At 46.7% G+C, this 14,473-nt stretch overlaps 5 protein-coding genes across 5 annotated transcripts; 3 read left to right on the forward strand and 2 right to left on the reverse strand.

Moving 5' to 3' along the window:
* Positions 1 to 1,758: 1,758 nt before the first annotated feature.
* On the forward strand, positions 1,759 to 3,376 carry DFL_008792 (uncharacterized protein; the record flags this gene model as incomplete). Its single annotated transcript, XM_067638577.1, has 4 exons — positions 1,759 to 1,794; positions 1,868 to 1,918; positions 1,980 to 2,749; positions 2,824 to 3,376. 4 exons carry the CDS (start codon positions 1,759 to 1,761, stop codon positions 3,374 to 3,376), a joined length of 1,410 nt encoding a protein of 469 aa, XP_067486452.1.
* A 522-nt stretch (positions 3,377 to 3,898) lies between these two features.
* Positions 3,899 to 4,276, reverse strand: DFL_008793 (uncharacterized protein; the record flags this gene model as incomplete). Its single annotated transcript, XM_067638578.1, has 2 exons — positions 3,899 to 4,026; positions 4,084 to 4,276. 2 exons carry the CDS (start codon positions 4,274 to 4,276, stop codon positions 3,899 to 3,901), a joined length of 321 nt encoding a protein of 106 aa, XP_067486453.1.
* A 494-nt stretch (positions 4,277 to 4,770) lies between these two features.
* On the forward strand, positions 4,771 to 6,566 carry DFL_008794 (uncharacterized protein; the record flags this gene model as incomplete). Its single annotated transcript, XM_067638579.1, has 5 exons — positions 4,771 to 4,801; positions 4,869 to 5,083; positions 5,151 to 5,658; positions 5,718 to 5,991; positions 6,050 to 6,566. 5 exons carry the CDS (start codon positions 4,771 to 4,773, stop codon positions 6,564 to 6,566), a joined length of 1,545 nt encoding a protein of 514 aa, XP_067486454.1.
* A 480-nt stretch (positions 6,567 to 7,046) lies between these two features.
* Positions 7,047 to 9,422, reverse strand: DFL_008795 (uncharacterized protein; the record flags this gene model as incomplete). The annotated part of the gene is made up of 4 exons (XM_067638580.1): positions 7,047 to 7,666; positions 7,739 to 8,823; positions 8,949 to 9,049; positions 9,117 to 9,422. 4 exons carry the CDS (start codon positions 9,420 to 9,422, stop codon positions 7,047 to 7,049), a joined length of 2,112 nt encoding a protein of 703 aa, XP_067486455.1.
* A 3,697-nt stretch (positions 9,423 to 13,119) lies between these two features.
* DFL_008796 (uncharacterized protein) lies at positions 13,120 to 14,243 on the forward strand (the record flags this gene model as incomplete). Its single annotated transcript, XM_067638581.1, has 5 exons — positions 13,120 to 13,629; positions 13,694 to 13,870; positions 13,932 to 13,990; positions 14,049 to 14,173; positions 14,233 to 14,243. The coding sequence occupies 5 exons, from the start codon at positions 13,120 to 13,122 to the stop codon at positions 14,241 to 14,243; spliced, it is 882 nt and encodes a 293-aa protein (XP_067486456.1).
* Between the last annotated feature and the right edge of the window lie 230 nt (positions 14,244 to 14,473).

Genomic DNA, 14,473 nt, shown 5'->3' on the forward strand with positions numbered 1-14,473 from the left:
TAAAAACAAAAAACAGTCTTCGCGGAAAACAAGCAACCTCCTAAAAAGGACCCATATTCTTTTGGGAAAGCTTTATGCAAAAGAAGCGACGAAAACCTTGATCTAAGCTTTGTACTCCGTGGCCTTTAATCTACTAGCCCAGAGAGCTTAAAACCGGTTGCTTCTGCCTGTTAAAGAAGTCACTGCAGACTTTATGGCCCGCTTTTCTGTATTAGTCGCGATTGCGGACCTGTCATGGTCTATTTGGGGCAAGTTTCTTGCTCACTGACGTGATATCTTCTGGAAGGCTGGGATTTGTGTGGGTCTAGCTTCAGAATTCATCCCCGCTTTCTTCAAAGCATTAAGTTTTGATATATTTAAATATCTTCAAGCACTTCCTTAACACTTACATATTAGAATTTTAATATTGCAGATCGTTCTACTATAGCTATATTTCTCGGGAACCTAGCCTATAAGTTTATTTTTCAAGATCCAATTCTTAACAATTGCCAACCGGATTTCAGGGAGCTTTCAAGCAAGCCCTATTCGGTGCAGGCCGAATAAAATATACGATCATGTGTACGAGTGGGTCGTGCATAATTAACTAATTGAGTGGTTGATGTTCAGGTCCCACGACGTTACGGAAGAAAGTCATAGGATTGCCGGCATCGGTTGAATACTAGCTAGCCGTCTATTTTTGCACTGAAATAACCAATTTGTTATTTCTATAATTCTGGAAGGGGATGAGGGGTAACATAGCAGTGCTTGAGCTCGTGGGCCATGTTTAAACAGGTATCCACCCGCGTGGGTATCTCGTGTCAGGTCCAAGCGCCGAGTACGTATCTATATCTCTAGGTTCGTACGTGCAGCATATTTTAGTATGCTCGGGTTGTAGTTGTATTCAGGGTATTTCGATCAAGATAGATATCCTAGCATGGTGCTTCCCTAAATATCAAATATTTCAACCTATGGCTAGCCAGTACCGCCACTACACCGCCAGCTACATGCCCAAGTGCAACTTGCAAATAAGGCGCCAGAATATGAGAGCTGCAATTTGCTGTCGTATATTACACCCAAAGCCTACGGTTGCACAGTAATATATCTTTTTTCAAAGTTGTGCTTTGTTTCGCATACACCAACGACTTCGGATATGCATTTTCCATTAGATAACATCAAGTTAACTTTGATCTAAATTTGGCGGTCCGGGCCTGGTTCACGAGACAAATCTAACCCGTATTCGGTAGCTTTGTTAGTTTATTTCACTCTTTCTAATTTTTTTAATTTTTTTGAAAAGAATAATTTTCAACTGCAATTGGAGTATTTTGTTCAATTCGATTCGAGTTGGAATGTAGGCTCTACCACACTAGTATTAAATCCGACCCGGCTTTCAGAGCGCGAGTCCGTCAATTTTGACTTCTAATTCATGGCTTTGTTCGGTTGGTGGCAGGGATGCCCGCTCTAACTGATTGTTATCGATAGTCAAGCAGGTAATGTTGGGAGCTCGTTCTGGCTGGCTCTGGTTCTTAACAACGCTGCAGGGGCAAAGGACATACGGCGAAAGGCTGCAGCTACATCGGCCCTCCGATTCAGAAAAATTTACTTTACCCGCCCAATAGCAACAGTCATTTCAGACGAGGGACCAACGTTAACCGGCCCCGAATTAAGTCCATTGGAAAAATTTAAAGCTTATTCATCTTTGATTTTTTTGATCTCCTCTGTCCTGCATTACATCCTCAATTCATCAATTCAGCCAGAGAATTAATTTTAATAACCTGAAAGATGTCGACATACGCTTTATCCGAAGCTCACAAGGAGGTATTTGGGAACTACCCCGCCATACACTATCTACTACACTGTCGACGGTAGAATACTAACGAGCCATGTACAGTTGCTGGAGAAGCCTCTCAGGGAACTCGATCCCGAGGTGGCCCAGTTGATGGTAAGCCTCCGAATTAATTATAATGATACGATATGATATCAGATTCTAATTGTCGGTGTAGGATCTTGAAATCAAGCGTCAGAAGGAATCCATCCTGCTGATTGCCTCCGAGAACATCACCTCCCGCTCTGTCTTCGATGCTCTTGGTTCGCCAATGTCCAACAAATACTCCGAGGGTTACCCAGGAGCCAGATACTACGGTGGAAACCAGCACATCGACAGCATCGAGCGATTGTGCCAGCAGCGTGCCCTCAAGGCCTTTAATTGCGACCCCGCAAAGTGGGGTGTCAATGTTCAGACCCTCTCTGGCAGCCCTGCCAACCTCCAGGTCTACCAGGCCCTCATGAAGCCACATGATCGATTGATGGGATTGGATCTACCACACGGTGGTCATTTGAGCCATGGTTACCAGACTCCTGCTAAGAAGATTTCTGCCGTCTCGACTTACTTCGAGACCATGCCATACAGAGTGGATACCAACACTGGCATCATCGATTATGACATGTTGGAGAAGACTGCTGTTCTATACCGTCCAAAGATCTTGGTTGCCGGAACCAGTGCCTACTGCCGTCTCATCGACTACGCTAGAATGCGTAAGATCGCTGACTCCGTTGGAGCTTACCTTGTCGTTGACATGGCCCACATCTCCGGTTTGATCGCTGCCGGTGTGATCCCATCTCCGTTCGAACACGCTGATGTTGTCACTACTACCACCCACAAGAGCTTGCGAGGTCCTCGTGGTGCTATGATCTTCTACCGAAAGGGTGTCAGGTCTGTTGATGCTAAGGGTAAGGAGACTCTCTACGGGCTCGAGGACGCTATCAACTTCAGGTATGTAACTCAAGATCTTCCTTACCACCTTGCGTTACACGACGCCTCGTTCTAACATGTGTATCCTTGTTTAGTGTCTTCCCTGGTCACCAAGGTGGTCCTCACAACCACACCATCACCGCTCTCTCCGTTGCTCTTGGCCAGACCTTCACTCCAGAGTTCAAGCAGTACCAGGAGCAGGTCATCAAGAACGCCAAAGCTTGCGAATCTGAATTCAAGGCTCTCGGTTACACTCTCGTCTCTGGCGGAACTGACAGTCACATGGTTCTCCTCGACCTTCGTCCAAAGGGTCTTGATGGTGCCCGTGTCGAGACCGTTCTCGAGTACGCCAACATTGCTTGCAACAAGAACTCTATCCCCGGTGATAAGTCTGCTTTGACACCCTGCGGTATCCGTATCGGCGCCCCAGCTATGACCAGCCGCGGATTCGGAGAGGAGGACTTTAAGAGGGTCGTTAGGTACATCGACCAGCTGATCAACATCACAAAGGAAGTTCAATCCGAGCTGCCAAAGGAGGCCAACAAGCTCAAGGACTTCAAGGCCAAGATTGCTCAGGGTATCCCAGAGATCCAGGAGATCCAGAAGGAGATCATCGCATGGGCTTCTACTTTCCCACTCCCAGTTTAATTTCGCCCATTGTACGACGGGAACAGGATGCAGCATTAGTTTAGTAACTACTCGGCTGTATAATTCCCTTTTTTCTCTACCTCTTTCATCATCTATTTCTTATTATATGTATCTTTGCGTCAAACTTTTCTGGGTTTTGCGGGGTTTCAACACACATGCGTACTTATTTTTTACGTTCCTTCTTGGGTATCTTGACGACAAATACAAAAAGCCGGTGTTCTGGGGGATATTCCATGGAAGGAGAATTGAAAAAAAAAGTGTATTCAACAACCATACTGTTAGATAAGAAAATAACCACCATGATCAGATCGATATCAATTGAATATCATTCGGTTTTGCATCTTCTTCAGACGCGAAACGATTTGACCGAAAGTCCCTAAAAGATCGAGTATGTTAGTAAACCCACATACGCGCACCCTGGCTCTGGGGGTTTGAATCTATACTCGATCGCATTCAGCCGGTCTTGTAACTCAACATGTTGAGAATACTAGAATGAATCCTAAATGCAGTAACCTCGCCGAACTACTGCCCCTTCGCGTCTTTGACCGCCTTCAACTCCCGAATCCTACCCAGCACCTCTCTCTGCTTTCGAATCTTCTCTTCCAGAGCCTTCATCTCTTCCTCCTGTTGTTGAATTGACCTTGTGATATCTGGTAAATCATTAAGTATCGTCCTCGCCTTTTGAATCTTGATTCTTATCCGCGAACCTTCTGCATCTACATCCTTTGGTTCAATCGGAGGAAGGTTTGTCTGTGTATGAGGAGATGTTGATGCATTCTGGGGGAGTAGACGGACGAGAAGGTCATAGGTTTGGGGGATGAAGTCGAAGGTTTCAGGAGGTGGGAAAGTAGGTGGGTGGGGGCCAGCAAGCGCGGACGTGTCGACCGGGACGAGGGCCATTTTGTACTTCGTATGTACTTATTATGTACGTAGACGCGAATGATAAAGAGCTCTCTTAGTCTCTATCTCTCTCTGGCCCGTGCTGAGGGAAGTTCGAAGGAACGAATGAAGCCCGATCCCGGCGATGAGGCAGGTTGTGGCCAATTAGTTTCTCTGAAGCAGGCGAGTGTGACGACATGGATCTGTTGAGAAGATGTGGGCGTTTTTTTTATGTGGTTGCTTTTTTGGGGTCAGTTTCGCTGATGGGCTGTGGGTTAATGCTGCCCCTCCACGATAATAGGAATTATAAGAACAGACCACTTATTTCTCGGAACTTCGTAAACAACCTCGTCTCAATCGTTAATTCCAGTTTCTTTCGTTTATTCATTCTAGACTTCATCGTTTACAAGAGGAATAGACGGGCTATTACTATCTTACCCATTCGCATTCGGTTCTTCTTTTACAACTGCGACCAACGCAACATAATAGTCGAGTTAATACCCCCACATTACAAGATGGCAGATATCAAGAATAAGGCTGTTCTCAGTATGTACATACCATAGCCTTATCGTATGCTTAAGATGGTGATCTAATCATACTAACTCGTGGGTAGTCGTTATCGATGGATGGGGTATTCCCACCAGCGAGGGCCAACCAGGAGATGCCATCGGCCAGGCGGATACTCCAAATATGGACAAATACTACCAAGATAAGCCGGGCTTCACCGAATTAGATGCTAGTTCGACGGCTGTCGGTCTACCCGAGGGGCTCATGGGAAACAGTGAAGTCGGGCATCTGAACATTGGTGCCGGTAGGGTTGTCTGGCAGGTACAGGACAACCTCTTTCTTTTTATGGTATACCATTACTCTAGTTAACATTAGAATTGGAATATAGGACGTCGTCAAAATCGACCATAGCATCAAGCAAGGAGAATTCCCCAAGACCCAAGAAATTGTAAACTCCTTCGACAGGGCCATCAACGGCAATGGCCGTCTCCACTTGCTCGGTCTCGTATCGGACGGTGGTGTCCACTCTAAACAAGAACATCTCTTCGAACTCATCAAAGCCGCAAAGGCTAAGGGTGTCCCTGAAGTATACATTCACATGTTTGGAGACGGACGTGATACCGACCCTAAGAGTGGTGCTGGGTACCTAGAGACCTTGTTGGGAGTGATTAAGGATGCTGGACTTGGCAAGATTGGAACTATCGTTGGTCGATACTATGCCATGGATCGAGATAAGAGATGGGAGCGATTGAATGTCGCTCTTGATGGTTTGGTTAATGGCAAGGGAGAGGCTAGCGAGGATCCAGTTGCTACTATCAGGTCGAGATATGAGCAGAATGAAACCGATGAGTTCTTGAAGCCAATCATTGTCAATGGTGACGAGGCTCGTATCAAAGGTATTTCAAATCTAGACTATACAAAGCATCATGGTGAGATACTAATTGTTGGAGCACAGACAACGATACCCTCTTCTTCTTCAACTACCGATCCGATCGTGTTCGTGAAATTACTCAGCTTTTGGGCGTCGATAACTCTCCACTCCCAGATTTCAACTACCCCAAGGATATCTATATCACCACTATGACACGCTACAAGGGAGATTACCCATTTCCAGTTGCTTTCCCACCTCAGCGTATGGGTGATGTCCTTGCCGAGTGGCTCAGCAAGAAGGGTGTTCCCCAGTGCCACGTTGCTGAGACCGAGAAATACGCCCACGTTACATTCTTCTTGTAAGCTTCCATCCTTGGAGATATGCGACTATATACAGTTATACTAACATATTCATAGCAACGGCGGTGTCGAAATCCAATTCGACGGTGAAGACCGCGAACTCGTCGCATCTCCCAGAGTCGCCACCTACGACCTCAAGCCCGAGATGTCCGCCCAAGAGGTCGCAGACCGTCTCGCCGAAAAGATCGCAGAAGGCAAATACCCATTCCTCATGAACAACTTTGCCCCACCAGACATGGTTGGCCATACCGGTGTCCTTAACGCTGCGATCGAGGCTGTCACTCATACCGATCGTGCTATCGGAACCGTCTTCGACGCTTGCAAGGCTCACGGATACACCCTGTTCATTACCGCTGACCACGGAAACGCTGAAGAGATGTTGAACGAAGAGGGTAAGCCGAAGACATCGCATACTACCAACCGGGTACCGTTCATTATGACAAATAGGCCCGACGGGTATGGACTTAACGGTGAAATTGGTGTTTTGGGAGATGTTGCACCGACAATTTTGGAGTTTATGGGGTTGGATGTTCCTGAGGATATGACAGGGAAGAGCTTGTTGAGGAAGGATTAAAGTGCGTGTTAACGAAACCATGGGTGGTGTTTAATTGGGATTGCTGGCGGGTTTTATGGAAAAGTATAAATCGAATCGATGTAGTATAGATGGGATAGATGGGGCTTTCGCCGTTCGTTGTAATTGCCTGTGTGGTTCTTATACCCGCAGATATTGGCCTTTAGAAGGACCCGAATGAGATTGATACTTGCACCTTCGTTTCGTATCACGATTCTACAGGATGCTTAAAATAGAAGTGCATGGATACGGCAGTCCCGATCTGGAGAACGCATATATAAGAAGAAGAAATAGTAAACGCCATACATTTATCAAGACCCAATGCTGAAGTTTTTTCATCAAACCCTGTTCTGTGCTCGAATTATTACAATTAGACTCATCAATTTTCCAAGCCAGAATGCCGACGTCTAATCCAAAACCTGCAAGAAAGAAACCAACGAAAAACAAAAGATACCCCTCTGTCTCTTCGATACAACTTATTCTTTAATATGTTGTTAGACACCACCAATAGAATGGTAGTACAACAGCAGCAATATCCCTGCAATCCAAACAAACCGCCCATAAAACTGATCTTAAATCTCTTGTCTTCCTCTCAATCCAGGATCCACAGACTCTTGCCTTCCCGTTCCTCCATCCCTTAACCACCTGTCTTCCTACAAAGTTAGATTGTAAAGCCTTTTGTAACGAAAAGCTCTTCTCATCAATCCATTTCTTGGCTTCTTCTTGTCCCTTCGCCGCAACATCTCCAGCTCCACTTTTCTCAATCCACTGGTTCATCGCTCCAGAGATTCCAGTAGGATCAATCATCACCGTCGCCTCCTTTCTGTACTTATACTTCTCATCGTCTCGATCCGAAGTCGGGGTAACTCGTCCAGAAGGCGGGTATCCGTACCCTCCCAACCCGGGTCTGGGACTCGAGGCCCTAGACCCCCCAGGCGACAAACTTCCTGACGCATTTGCACGGGGTTTCTGCGAAATCCCTCCGAGTGGCGGGGTGGCGAGCGTACTCGTCGTCGTACCGTTAACCGCGGGGATCAGTGTATGCTGATGATACGCGAAGGTGGCGGTCGTTGGCGTAGGGGTTGCTAAGGGTAGAATGGGATCTTGTTTCTTGGCGTTAAAATTCGCCTTTTCTGGGGAGATAAAGAGGGAAGGTGGGGGGTTGCCGGTTTTACCTGATGATGATTTTGAGAATGAGGACGATGAACGGTGATAATAAGGGGAGTGTTGGATTTTGATGGCGAGGATGATGAGGGTCCAGGCGAATAAGCCTGCGTAGAGCATGAAGATTCCTAGTTGGTCGGGGAGGAGGCAGAGGTGGGTTTGGGCGTTTATGCTGTATTCGGTGGCATCGTCGAGGTGGTTTTTCTTGCGGGCTTGGTTTTTTTCGAAGTTCTTGATGAGGTTGTTATGTGGATAGTCACGTTCGTCTGGGTTGTAGAGACTGAGGAGGAGGATGCCGGGTCTGCGGATTCCCATGCACCAGCTAATGGATTTGACGGTGATTTCTTTGACGACTCCCCAACGCCCTGTGCGGATGCCTTTGCCCGGGTCGCCAACGCCGGAGTGTTCGTGGACGCAGTAGTCGTGATCGTCACCGGAGAAGACCAAGGTTGGGGAAACTTTCTGGAGAAGGTCACGGCTGAGTTCGTGGGAGAGGACGTTGGAATATTGGTACCCGGCTCTGAAGGGGATTCCACCGCCATGCAATTTGGACTCGCGGAGGGGTCCACATGGCGTATTTGGGCCTCTATACAGCGGAACATGGGTTAGCAGTATAGAGGGCAATCGCCTGTTAAACATATTCTGCTGTGGTGGTGGCTGTCCTGGGTCCGTAGAGTCCCTCTCATTGGCAAGTTGGATCTGCTGTGACATCAACTTCCTTGGAACTGGTGTCCGGGGTACTGGTTGATGCATTCCCTTGCCGTATTCGTCAAGCCATTGCTTTGCCTTCCCGCCGACTCTCCATCCGTCTGCGCTTTGCCTGTCATCTGACATTGAAACAGTGTCGACCAACACGAAGGAGTGGTTCCCGATTTCCCATACCGAGTTTGTCTCTCCGAAGTACGTCCTGAATCTCTCGTAAACTGCTGGCTTGATACCCTTTCCGAACCCCAAGTCGTGATTTCCGGGTAAAGATTTGATTGTCAAGACGCCAGGTGCGTTAGGGAATAATCGTTGAAATCGTTCGTACTCTTGATGCCAGTATGCATCGTTCATGCGTGCCTTCTCGCCTCGGCCAGTCCCCCTGGTTGCGCTGCTGTGTCTTGAGTATCCCATTCTCTACCACCGTCGAACAGGTCGCCTAGAAAGATTACGGATGAAGGACTGAGACCAGCAAGGATATCTTGATATGCTCGACCAAGGTATCTGTCGATATAGTACATTGTCGCCGCCATTGCAGGTTTTGATCGGATGTATGTGTGAGGGTCGACGAGCTGTGGGTCAGCAATGAGAATCGCATGCTCTGGAGTAGCACCTTCGGGCTATTGATGCCAATTGATATCAGTATACTTGTTTTCCATAGTCGCCCCAAGGGGTCTTTCAACCTACCCATCTCTCCCAATTGCTCCAATTACACCTCGCCACTGCGTCTCTAAAACCCGCCAGTTCACTCCAATACACGACTCCAATCCACACCAGCCGTAACAGGTTGTTTATGCTTATCTGCCCTCTCCACCCTGCCCGTTTAGTCTCCCACCACCATATCCTTGCCCATTCTGTGAAGTATCTGATTATGGAGGCGAATGTGTAGAAGATGTAGAGTGATATTCGACGAAGAATGTGGATGACGTATAGGGGTAGCCTGGGTACCGACCGGACGAGGCCGGTGATTCTCGATGCGCTGAAGGGCGGCATTTGTTCTCCACCCGCCGAAGCGTGTCGAGGGTAGTCCTTTAGGCGGCCAGGTTGGTGGTTGATTGTAGCTTGCTGATGAGTTGGTTGGGACTTTTTCTGGTGTGGTTTTCTGGTTAGTTGGTTGGGTGCTCGTTCAGGAGGTTTAGATTTCTTGGGCCGGAACCGCGACACGCAAGCCAAGTGTTCTATATAATTAAGCCAATGCAACGTCGTTTGGCAACGGATGACGGTTCGGTATCGCGAGAAAAGGGGCGATAAGAGGAAGAAGTCGTAAGTTGAAGTTGGATTCGAGGTCGAAGTCGAAGTCGAAGTCACTGAAGACGGATGTTCGAATTGGTATAATTGCTTACGAAGGAGGCCTGTCAAAGAACAGATCGTCTAGTTCCCGTCGTCAAAGTTTGTTCTGGAAGGAGACGTGCACCCTTAGTCAACCCTGGGAAAAGAAGGTCGAGGTACGTATATGTCTTATATACTTGGGCAATCATGCGAGCAGCACAAAGTGCATCCGGACTGCAGCTGGCGGATAATATATTGAGAGGATGCCCGTTAAATTAAATATTAAATGTAACTGTAGATATTAGATAAGAATAATAAGACGACGTCTACAGATTGGATAGATTAATTTGAAGTCTGCGGAAGATATCTCATATGTCCGTAACGAGTGAAAGATAGAGAATGATGGTTAAGATGACAGATATATCGCAGCTTGACCTGATCAGAACCAGAATCAGAACAAGGACAAGTCGTCGCCAGGAGAATTGTATGTAAAGAGGCGAGTCGGAAATTGGGACCGCCAAGTAAGCCAATCAGGGGTTTATCCAGTCTGCTGCTAAATCTGGTGCAACGGATTGCAGCCTTGAAGACCGTGCTCTCGCTTTTTGAATTTTAAAATTCAAAGGAGATGGCTATATTTATATCGAGACTTGAAGCTGCAAAGAATTGGAGCGCGACATCCCGACGTGACAGCCGTTGAGGCTGATATAAAGTATAAAAGGTTGTATCAGCCAAGTGTTCAGTTCGTGATTCGATAGAACACCAGGTCTAGAACACGACGTAATTTACTCGGAGGGAGAGAATATTCGAAAAACGATTCCATGGCAGTTTCGAGGGTATTAATAGCTTATAGCCCCTACTCAGAAACTAGTTACCCTTTTCCATTGACATAAAACTTGCTTCGTATGTTGAACAGATTCAAGATTGCACCTATTCGCTATCGAACCAAAAGGACACAACAATCAATAGCATCCGATTCGCATTCTTAGTTCTATACATACTATAGTACTACATTGGCTTCCCTTAAATTTTCTCCTTTCAACTGCTTATGTCTTACGATCCGCAGGATGGTAAAGTTGAATTTTGAAAACCGGGTTCCACAAAATCCCAAAACAGCGCGTGACAGGCAATGAAGAGGGACTATGGTGAGAACTCGGCTTCTTTAACAGACTAGTATTGCAACATCATGGTATCAATAACTCAGACAAGTAACCGGTTGAAATATATCTACGTTGCTCTCGGGAACTTAATTGGTTAAGTGATATACCACCTGTTGGCCAAAAAGGGCACTTATATATCGCATGGGAGCTTAATAAAGGCTCCGCGATTGGCACAAGCCGTTGACCGCCGCTGGCTCCAGTGCACGCGCCTAATTGATTCCACGGTTTGTGTAACTTCCTAGCGGGCAGCCTAAGAATTCAAATAATCGCTCTGAGTTCTTAGCGTATAGTTGCAAGACTCCCTCGTCCCCGTCCCAAAGGCGTTTTTTTCAGTCATAGTATAATTCTAACTCATTTGAACGATTCTTTCGTTTACAGTCCTTCATCTTCGACTTTTCGTCACTCGGATCGCTAAAGTATATGAACAGGAGAGGAAAAGTAGGCCTATCACAAAAGGATGTTGCATCAATTGTCTCTAAAGATTCTTCTATATTTCATATTATTTTTCCTAGTGCAAGTGGTTTTCTCCAGAGTATTAATTAGTAAAGACGGCCTGGCCACCTCTTCGGATTCGAAGGCCTAGCTTATCAAGCTATCCGATACGAACCCCTCTGCGGAAAGTTGGGTAGAGCTTACCCAAACCCAATCGATACAGGATTCGGTAACAATTACCGTCCCGCTATAGGCTACTTCATCAATACCACAGACAGCCTTGAATTCTACGATATAACAGGAGAAGAACTCAATGGAGTCCGAGTTGGGGGCGGCGAGATTTATGCACGTGTTTCGCTATGAGGGACTCGATTGGTAGTACCTTTGCGGGTGCATTGCGCGTATGGGTCTATGGAGACGACGGTCAAGCTGAGGACACGGGTGGATCTATTCTAGGTAGTTATTGCCCTGCGATGGCGGTGGATAAAGCACAACCAGTCTGTGGTGGGAGTTTCGGTTTAGAGGCTGCAAGAGAGATGGTCCCGACCTGCAGTGCAAGTATCTACCGTAGGGCCAAATACTAGGGCATCTACGCCCAATGTGATCGTTCAAGAATCCGAAACGATAATCCGGGTTCTGTCTTGATGTCATGCCATAGTCATCGAAATCTTCACAACAGCTGGTCTCGAAGCCGCACTAAGACCTCGATTTCAATAGCTGTAAGCTTCAGGTGCTAATCGACTATATATCGCTCCTACCACTTCAGGTAGCTGGTGTGTCCAGTGATCGATTGCATCCTAAGACAATGTCCAGACCGCATTCAGGTCCCTGCGCAACTTCAAGTTGGGGTAAATGAAGGCGACAGTGTAGACCTAAATTAGCCATTTTGGGGAAACATAGACCCTAACGCAGGAACAACAAAAGATCCACAATACGCTAGCAATAAGAGAGGTATAGCGTAAGAAACACGGTGTGAGTTTGCTATATGTTGGAATAGGTGACAGATGGGGTGTCGATTGAGTATATTTCCGGATGCGGAGGTCGTATTATTATGACCAGGCTGATCGATACTATCAACACATTCCTTTGGGGGGTAGTCGTGAGGTTGATATCTATCAGCCAACTCAAGCAGTGTCACCGAGTCTGGTCTATCGGGGTCAGTAGCTCCGTACGAAACGGACCCGTTTCCCCGATCGAGGACTCTCCTATGAGCCCGAAACTTGGGTGGTATCGCTTCTCGAATGCTAATGTATTCGATAAACTCGAGTCGAAGAGTAAATATCGAAACCAAGAGGCTAGAACATTTATAAGAGTAGTGTACAGATGTAGTTTCCTTTTAAGCCATTCACTAATTTAACTGGTCAATATCTGGACTCCTACACCCAGTGCGCCATCTTTTACAAAGGTAAATTCGATATCGGGGCTATGAAGCATACAGCTTGGATCGTAGTATCTGTGGGCGATAATGTTGCTTTCAGAGAGAACTCCACTTTGCCACAGTATCTAAAGCTTTTCACCTTCTTCAAACTCGCACTTTAATTGCAGGGTCTGACCATCGAGCTAGTGTCCAGTATCCCATAGACCTAAGCGTCTCGCGTTGTTACTTGTTGCATCTCTATTTTAGGACCGAACAAGCCCCAATGTGGGCCTGTTGTGTCACACAGCTGTGCAGCCGTAGACAGCGCGCAACGATACCGCGTCTTAGCAATTAATTGACGACACGAGCTTAAACTTCAGATTCCCAAGAGAATATCACTCTTGCGACAGAAGGTAGTGGCCTAGTGGTCTTCACTACTAGTATATTACCTTTTTACCGCGATAACTCCCACAATATGACCGACTCACAGGCATCCGAAAATCCAACAGCTTCCAACACGCCTGCGAGACTGGGCCCGCCTAAGAGACGAAGGGAAGATTCTGGACTCGAAAATACTGAACTACAAGACGACCAAGATCAAGCCAGCTCGTCAAGACCTGCTCCAAAAAGGTCTGCCGTTGGCCTACCAGAAGAACCCGAGGAACCTGAAGAACCCCCAGAACCACCCCGTTTGAAGGAGTATCGTTCAAGTTGCCCTGCTGCAGTTGAGCAACGAATCGAGCGAGTTCGAAGACAACGTATGTTCTGCCTTGGACGCGAGAGAGACGAAGAAAACCTTCGAGAGGAATTCAAGATCGCCGGGTCTACTGGAAATGTCTACACTGTCGTTCTCGATAACATTCCTACATGTGATTGTCCCGACAGCCTTCACAAGAATGAAACATGCAAGCATATTCTGTTCGTTATGATCAAGGTGCTCCAGGCCAGAACTGAGTTAAGCTATCAAGCTGCTTTGCTCCATTCCGTAGGTCTTAAGCGTTCACTGTCGCAAAGAAGCCGATTCAGAACTTACGAAATATATGCCGCAGGAAATTCGAGAGATATTCGAAACATCATCGGTTCCAGTTGAAGGAGATGCATCTGAGGATAAGCGCCAACGAAAGCCCCTCGATTCCGATGAATGCCCGGTTTGCTATGAGCCATTTGAACCGAATGAAAAGGGCGTTCTCTTCTGTGTTGCGCAATGTGGTTCAAATATTCACAAGGTGCGCACATATCGATGCATATGTGATTGGGGGCAGAGAACTTTGGCTAATAATTCCCTAGGAATGTTTCCGCCGGTGGGTTGCTGTAAAAGTAGGAGATATAGTAACTTGTGTCATGTGGTATGTTTTCCCCAAGTTCCAGAAACAATAAGTCGTCAGTCTCTAAAGGATGACCCAGTCGCACTCCTTGGGAAGAAAGCTCTGCAGATAGAGGGAGCTATGATGATATCTTGAGAAATGCAACAAAAGGAAGGGAAAGTTATCTCAATGTCGCTGAGGAGCTTGGAATGGGGACACGTCGAGGTAATTTCATAAAATTATTCTAGAGATTAACCATGATGTCGCTAATATTTCCTACTTAGACCGCTACTAATGTAGTTTCGAACACCAGCACTAACTAGTACCAGGGATTTTCACAGTTGAGGGGTCTGGTGACGAGATAAAATATTTCCATGGTTATCATAACTATCTCGGCGGAAACATCCCTTCTTGATTTCCCTCTTTACACCTCTCGCCCCGGCTCATGACGATGTTACATTTTACTCCATCGTGTGTAGTCGACTCAGATATTCATTATATCACAGCATCCAAGAACTTCTATTT

This window comes from Arthrobotrys flagrans (genome assembly GCF_004000055.1).
Source record: "Arthrobotrys flagrans strain CBS H-5679 chromosome Unknown unitig_1, whole genome shotgun sequence".
NCBI lineage: Eukaryota > Fungi > Ascomycota > Orbiliomycetes > Orbiliales > Orbiliaceae > Arthrobotrys > Arthrobotrys flagrans.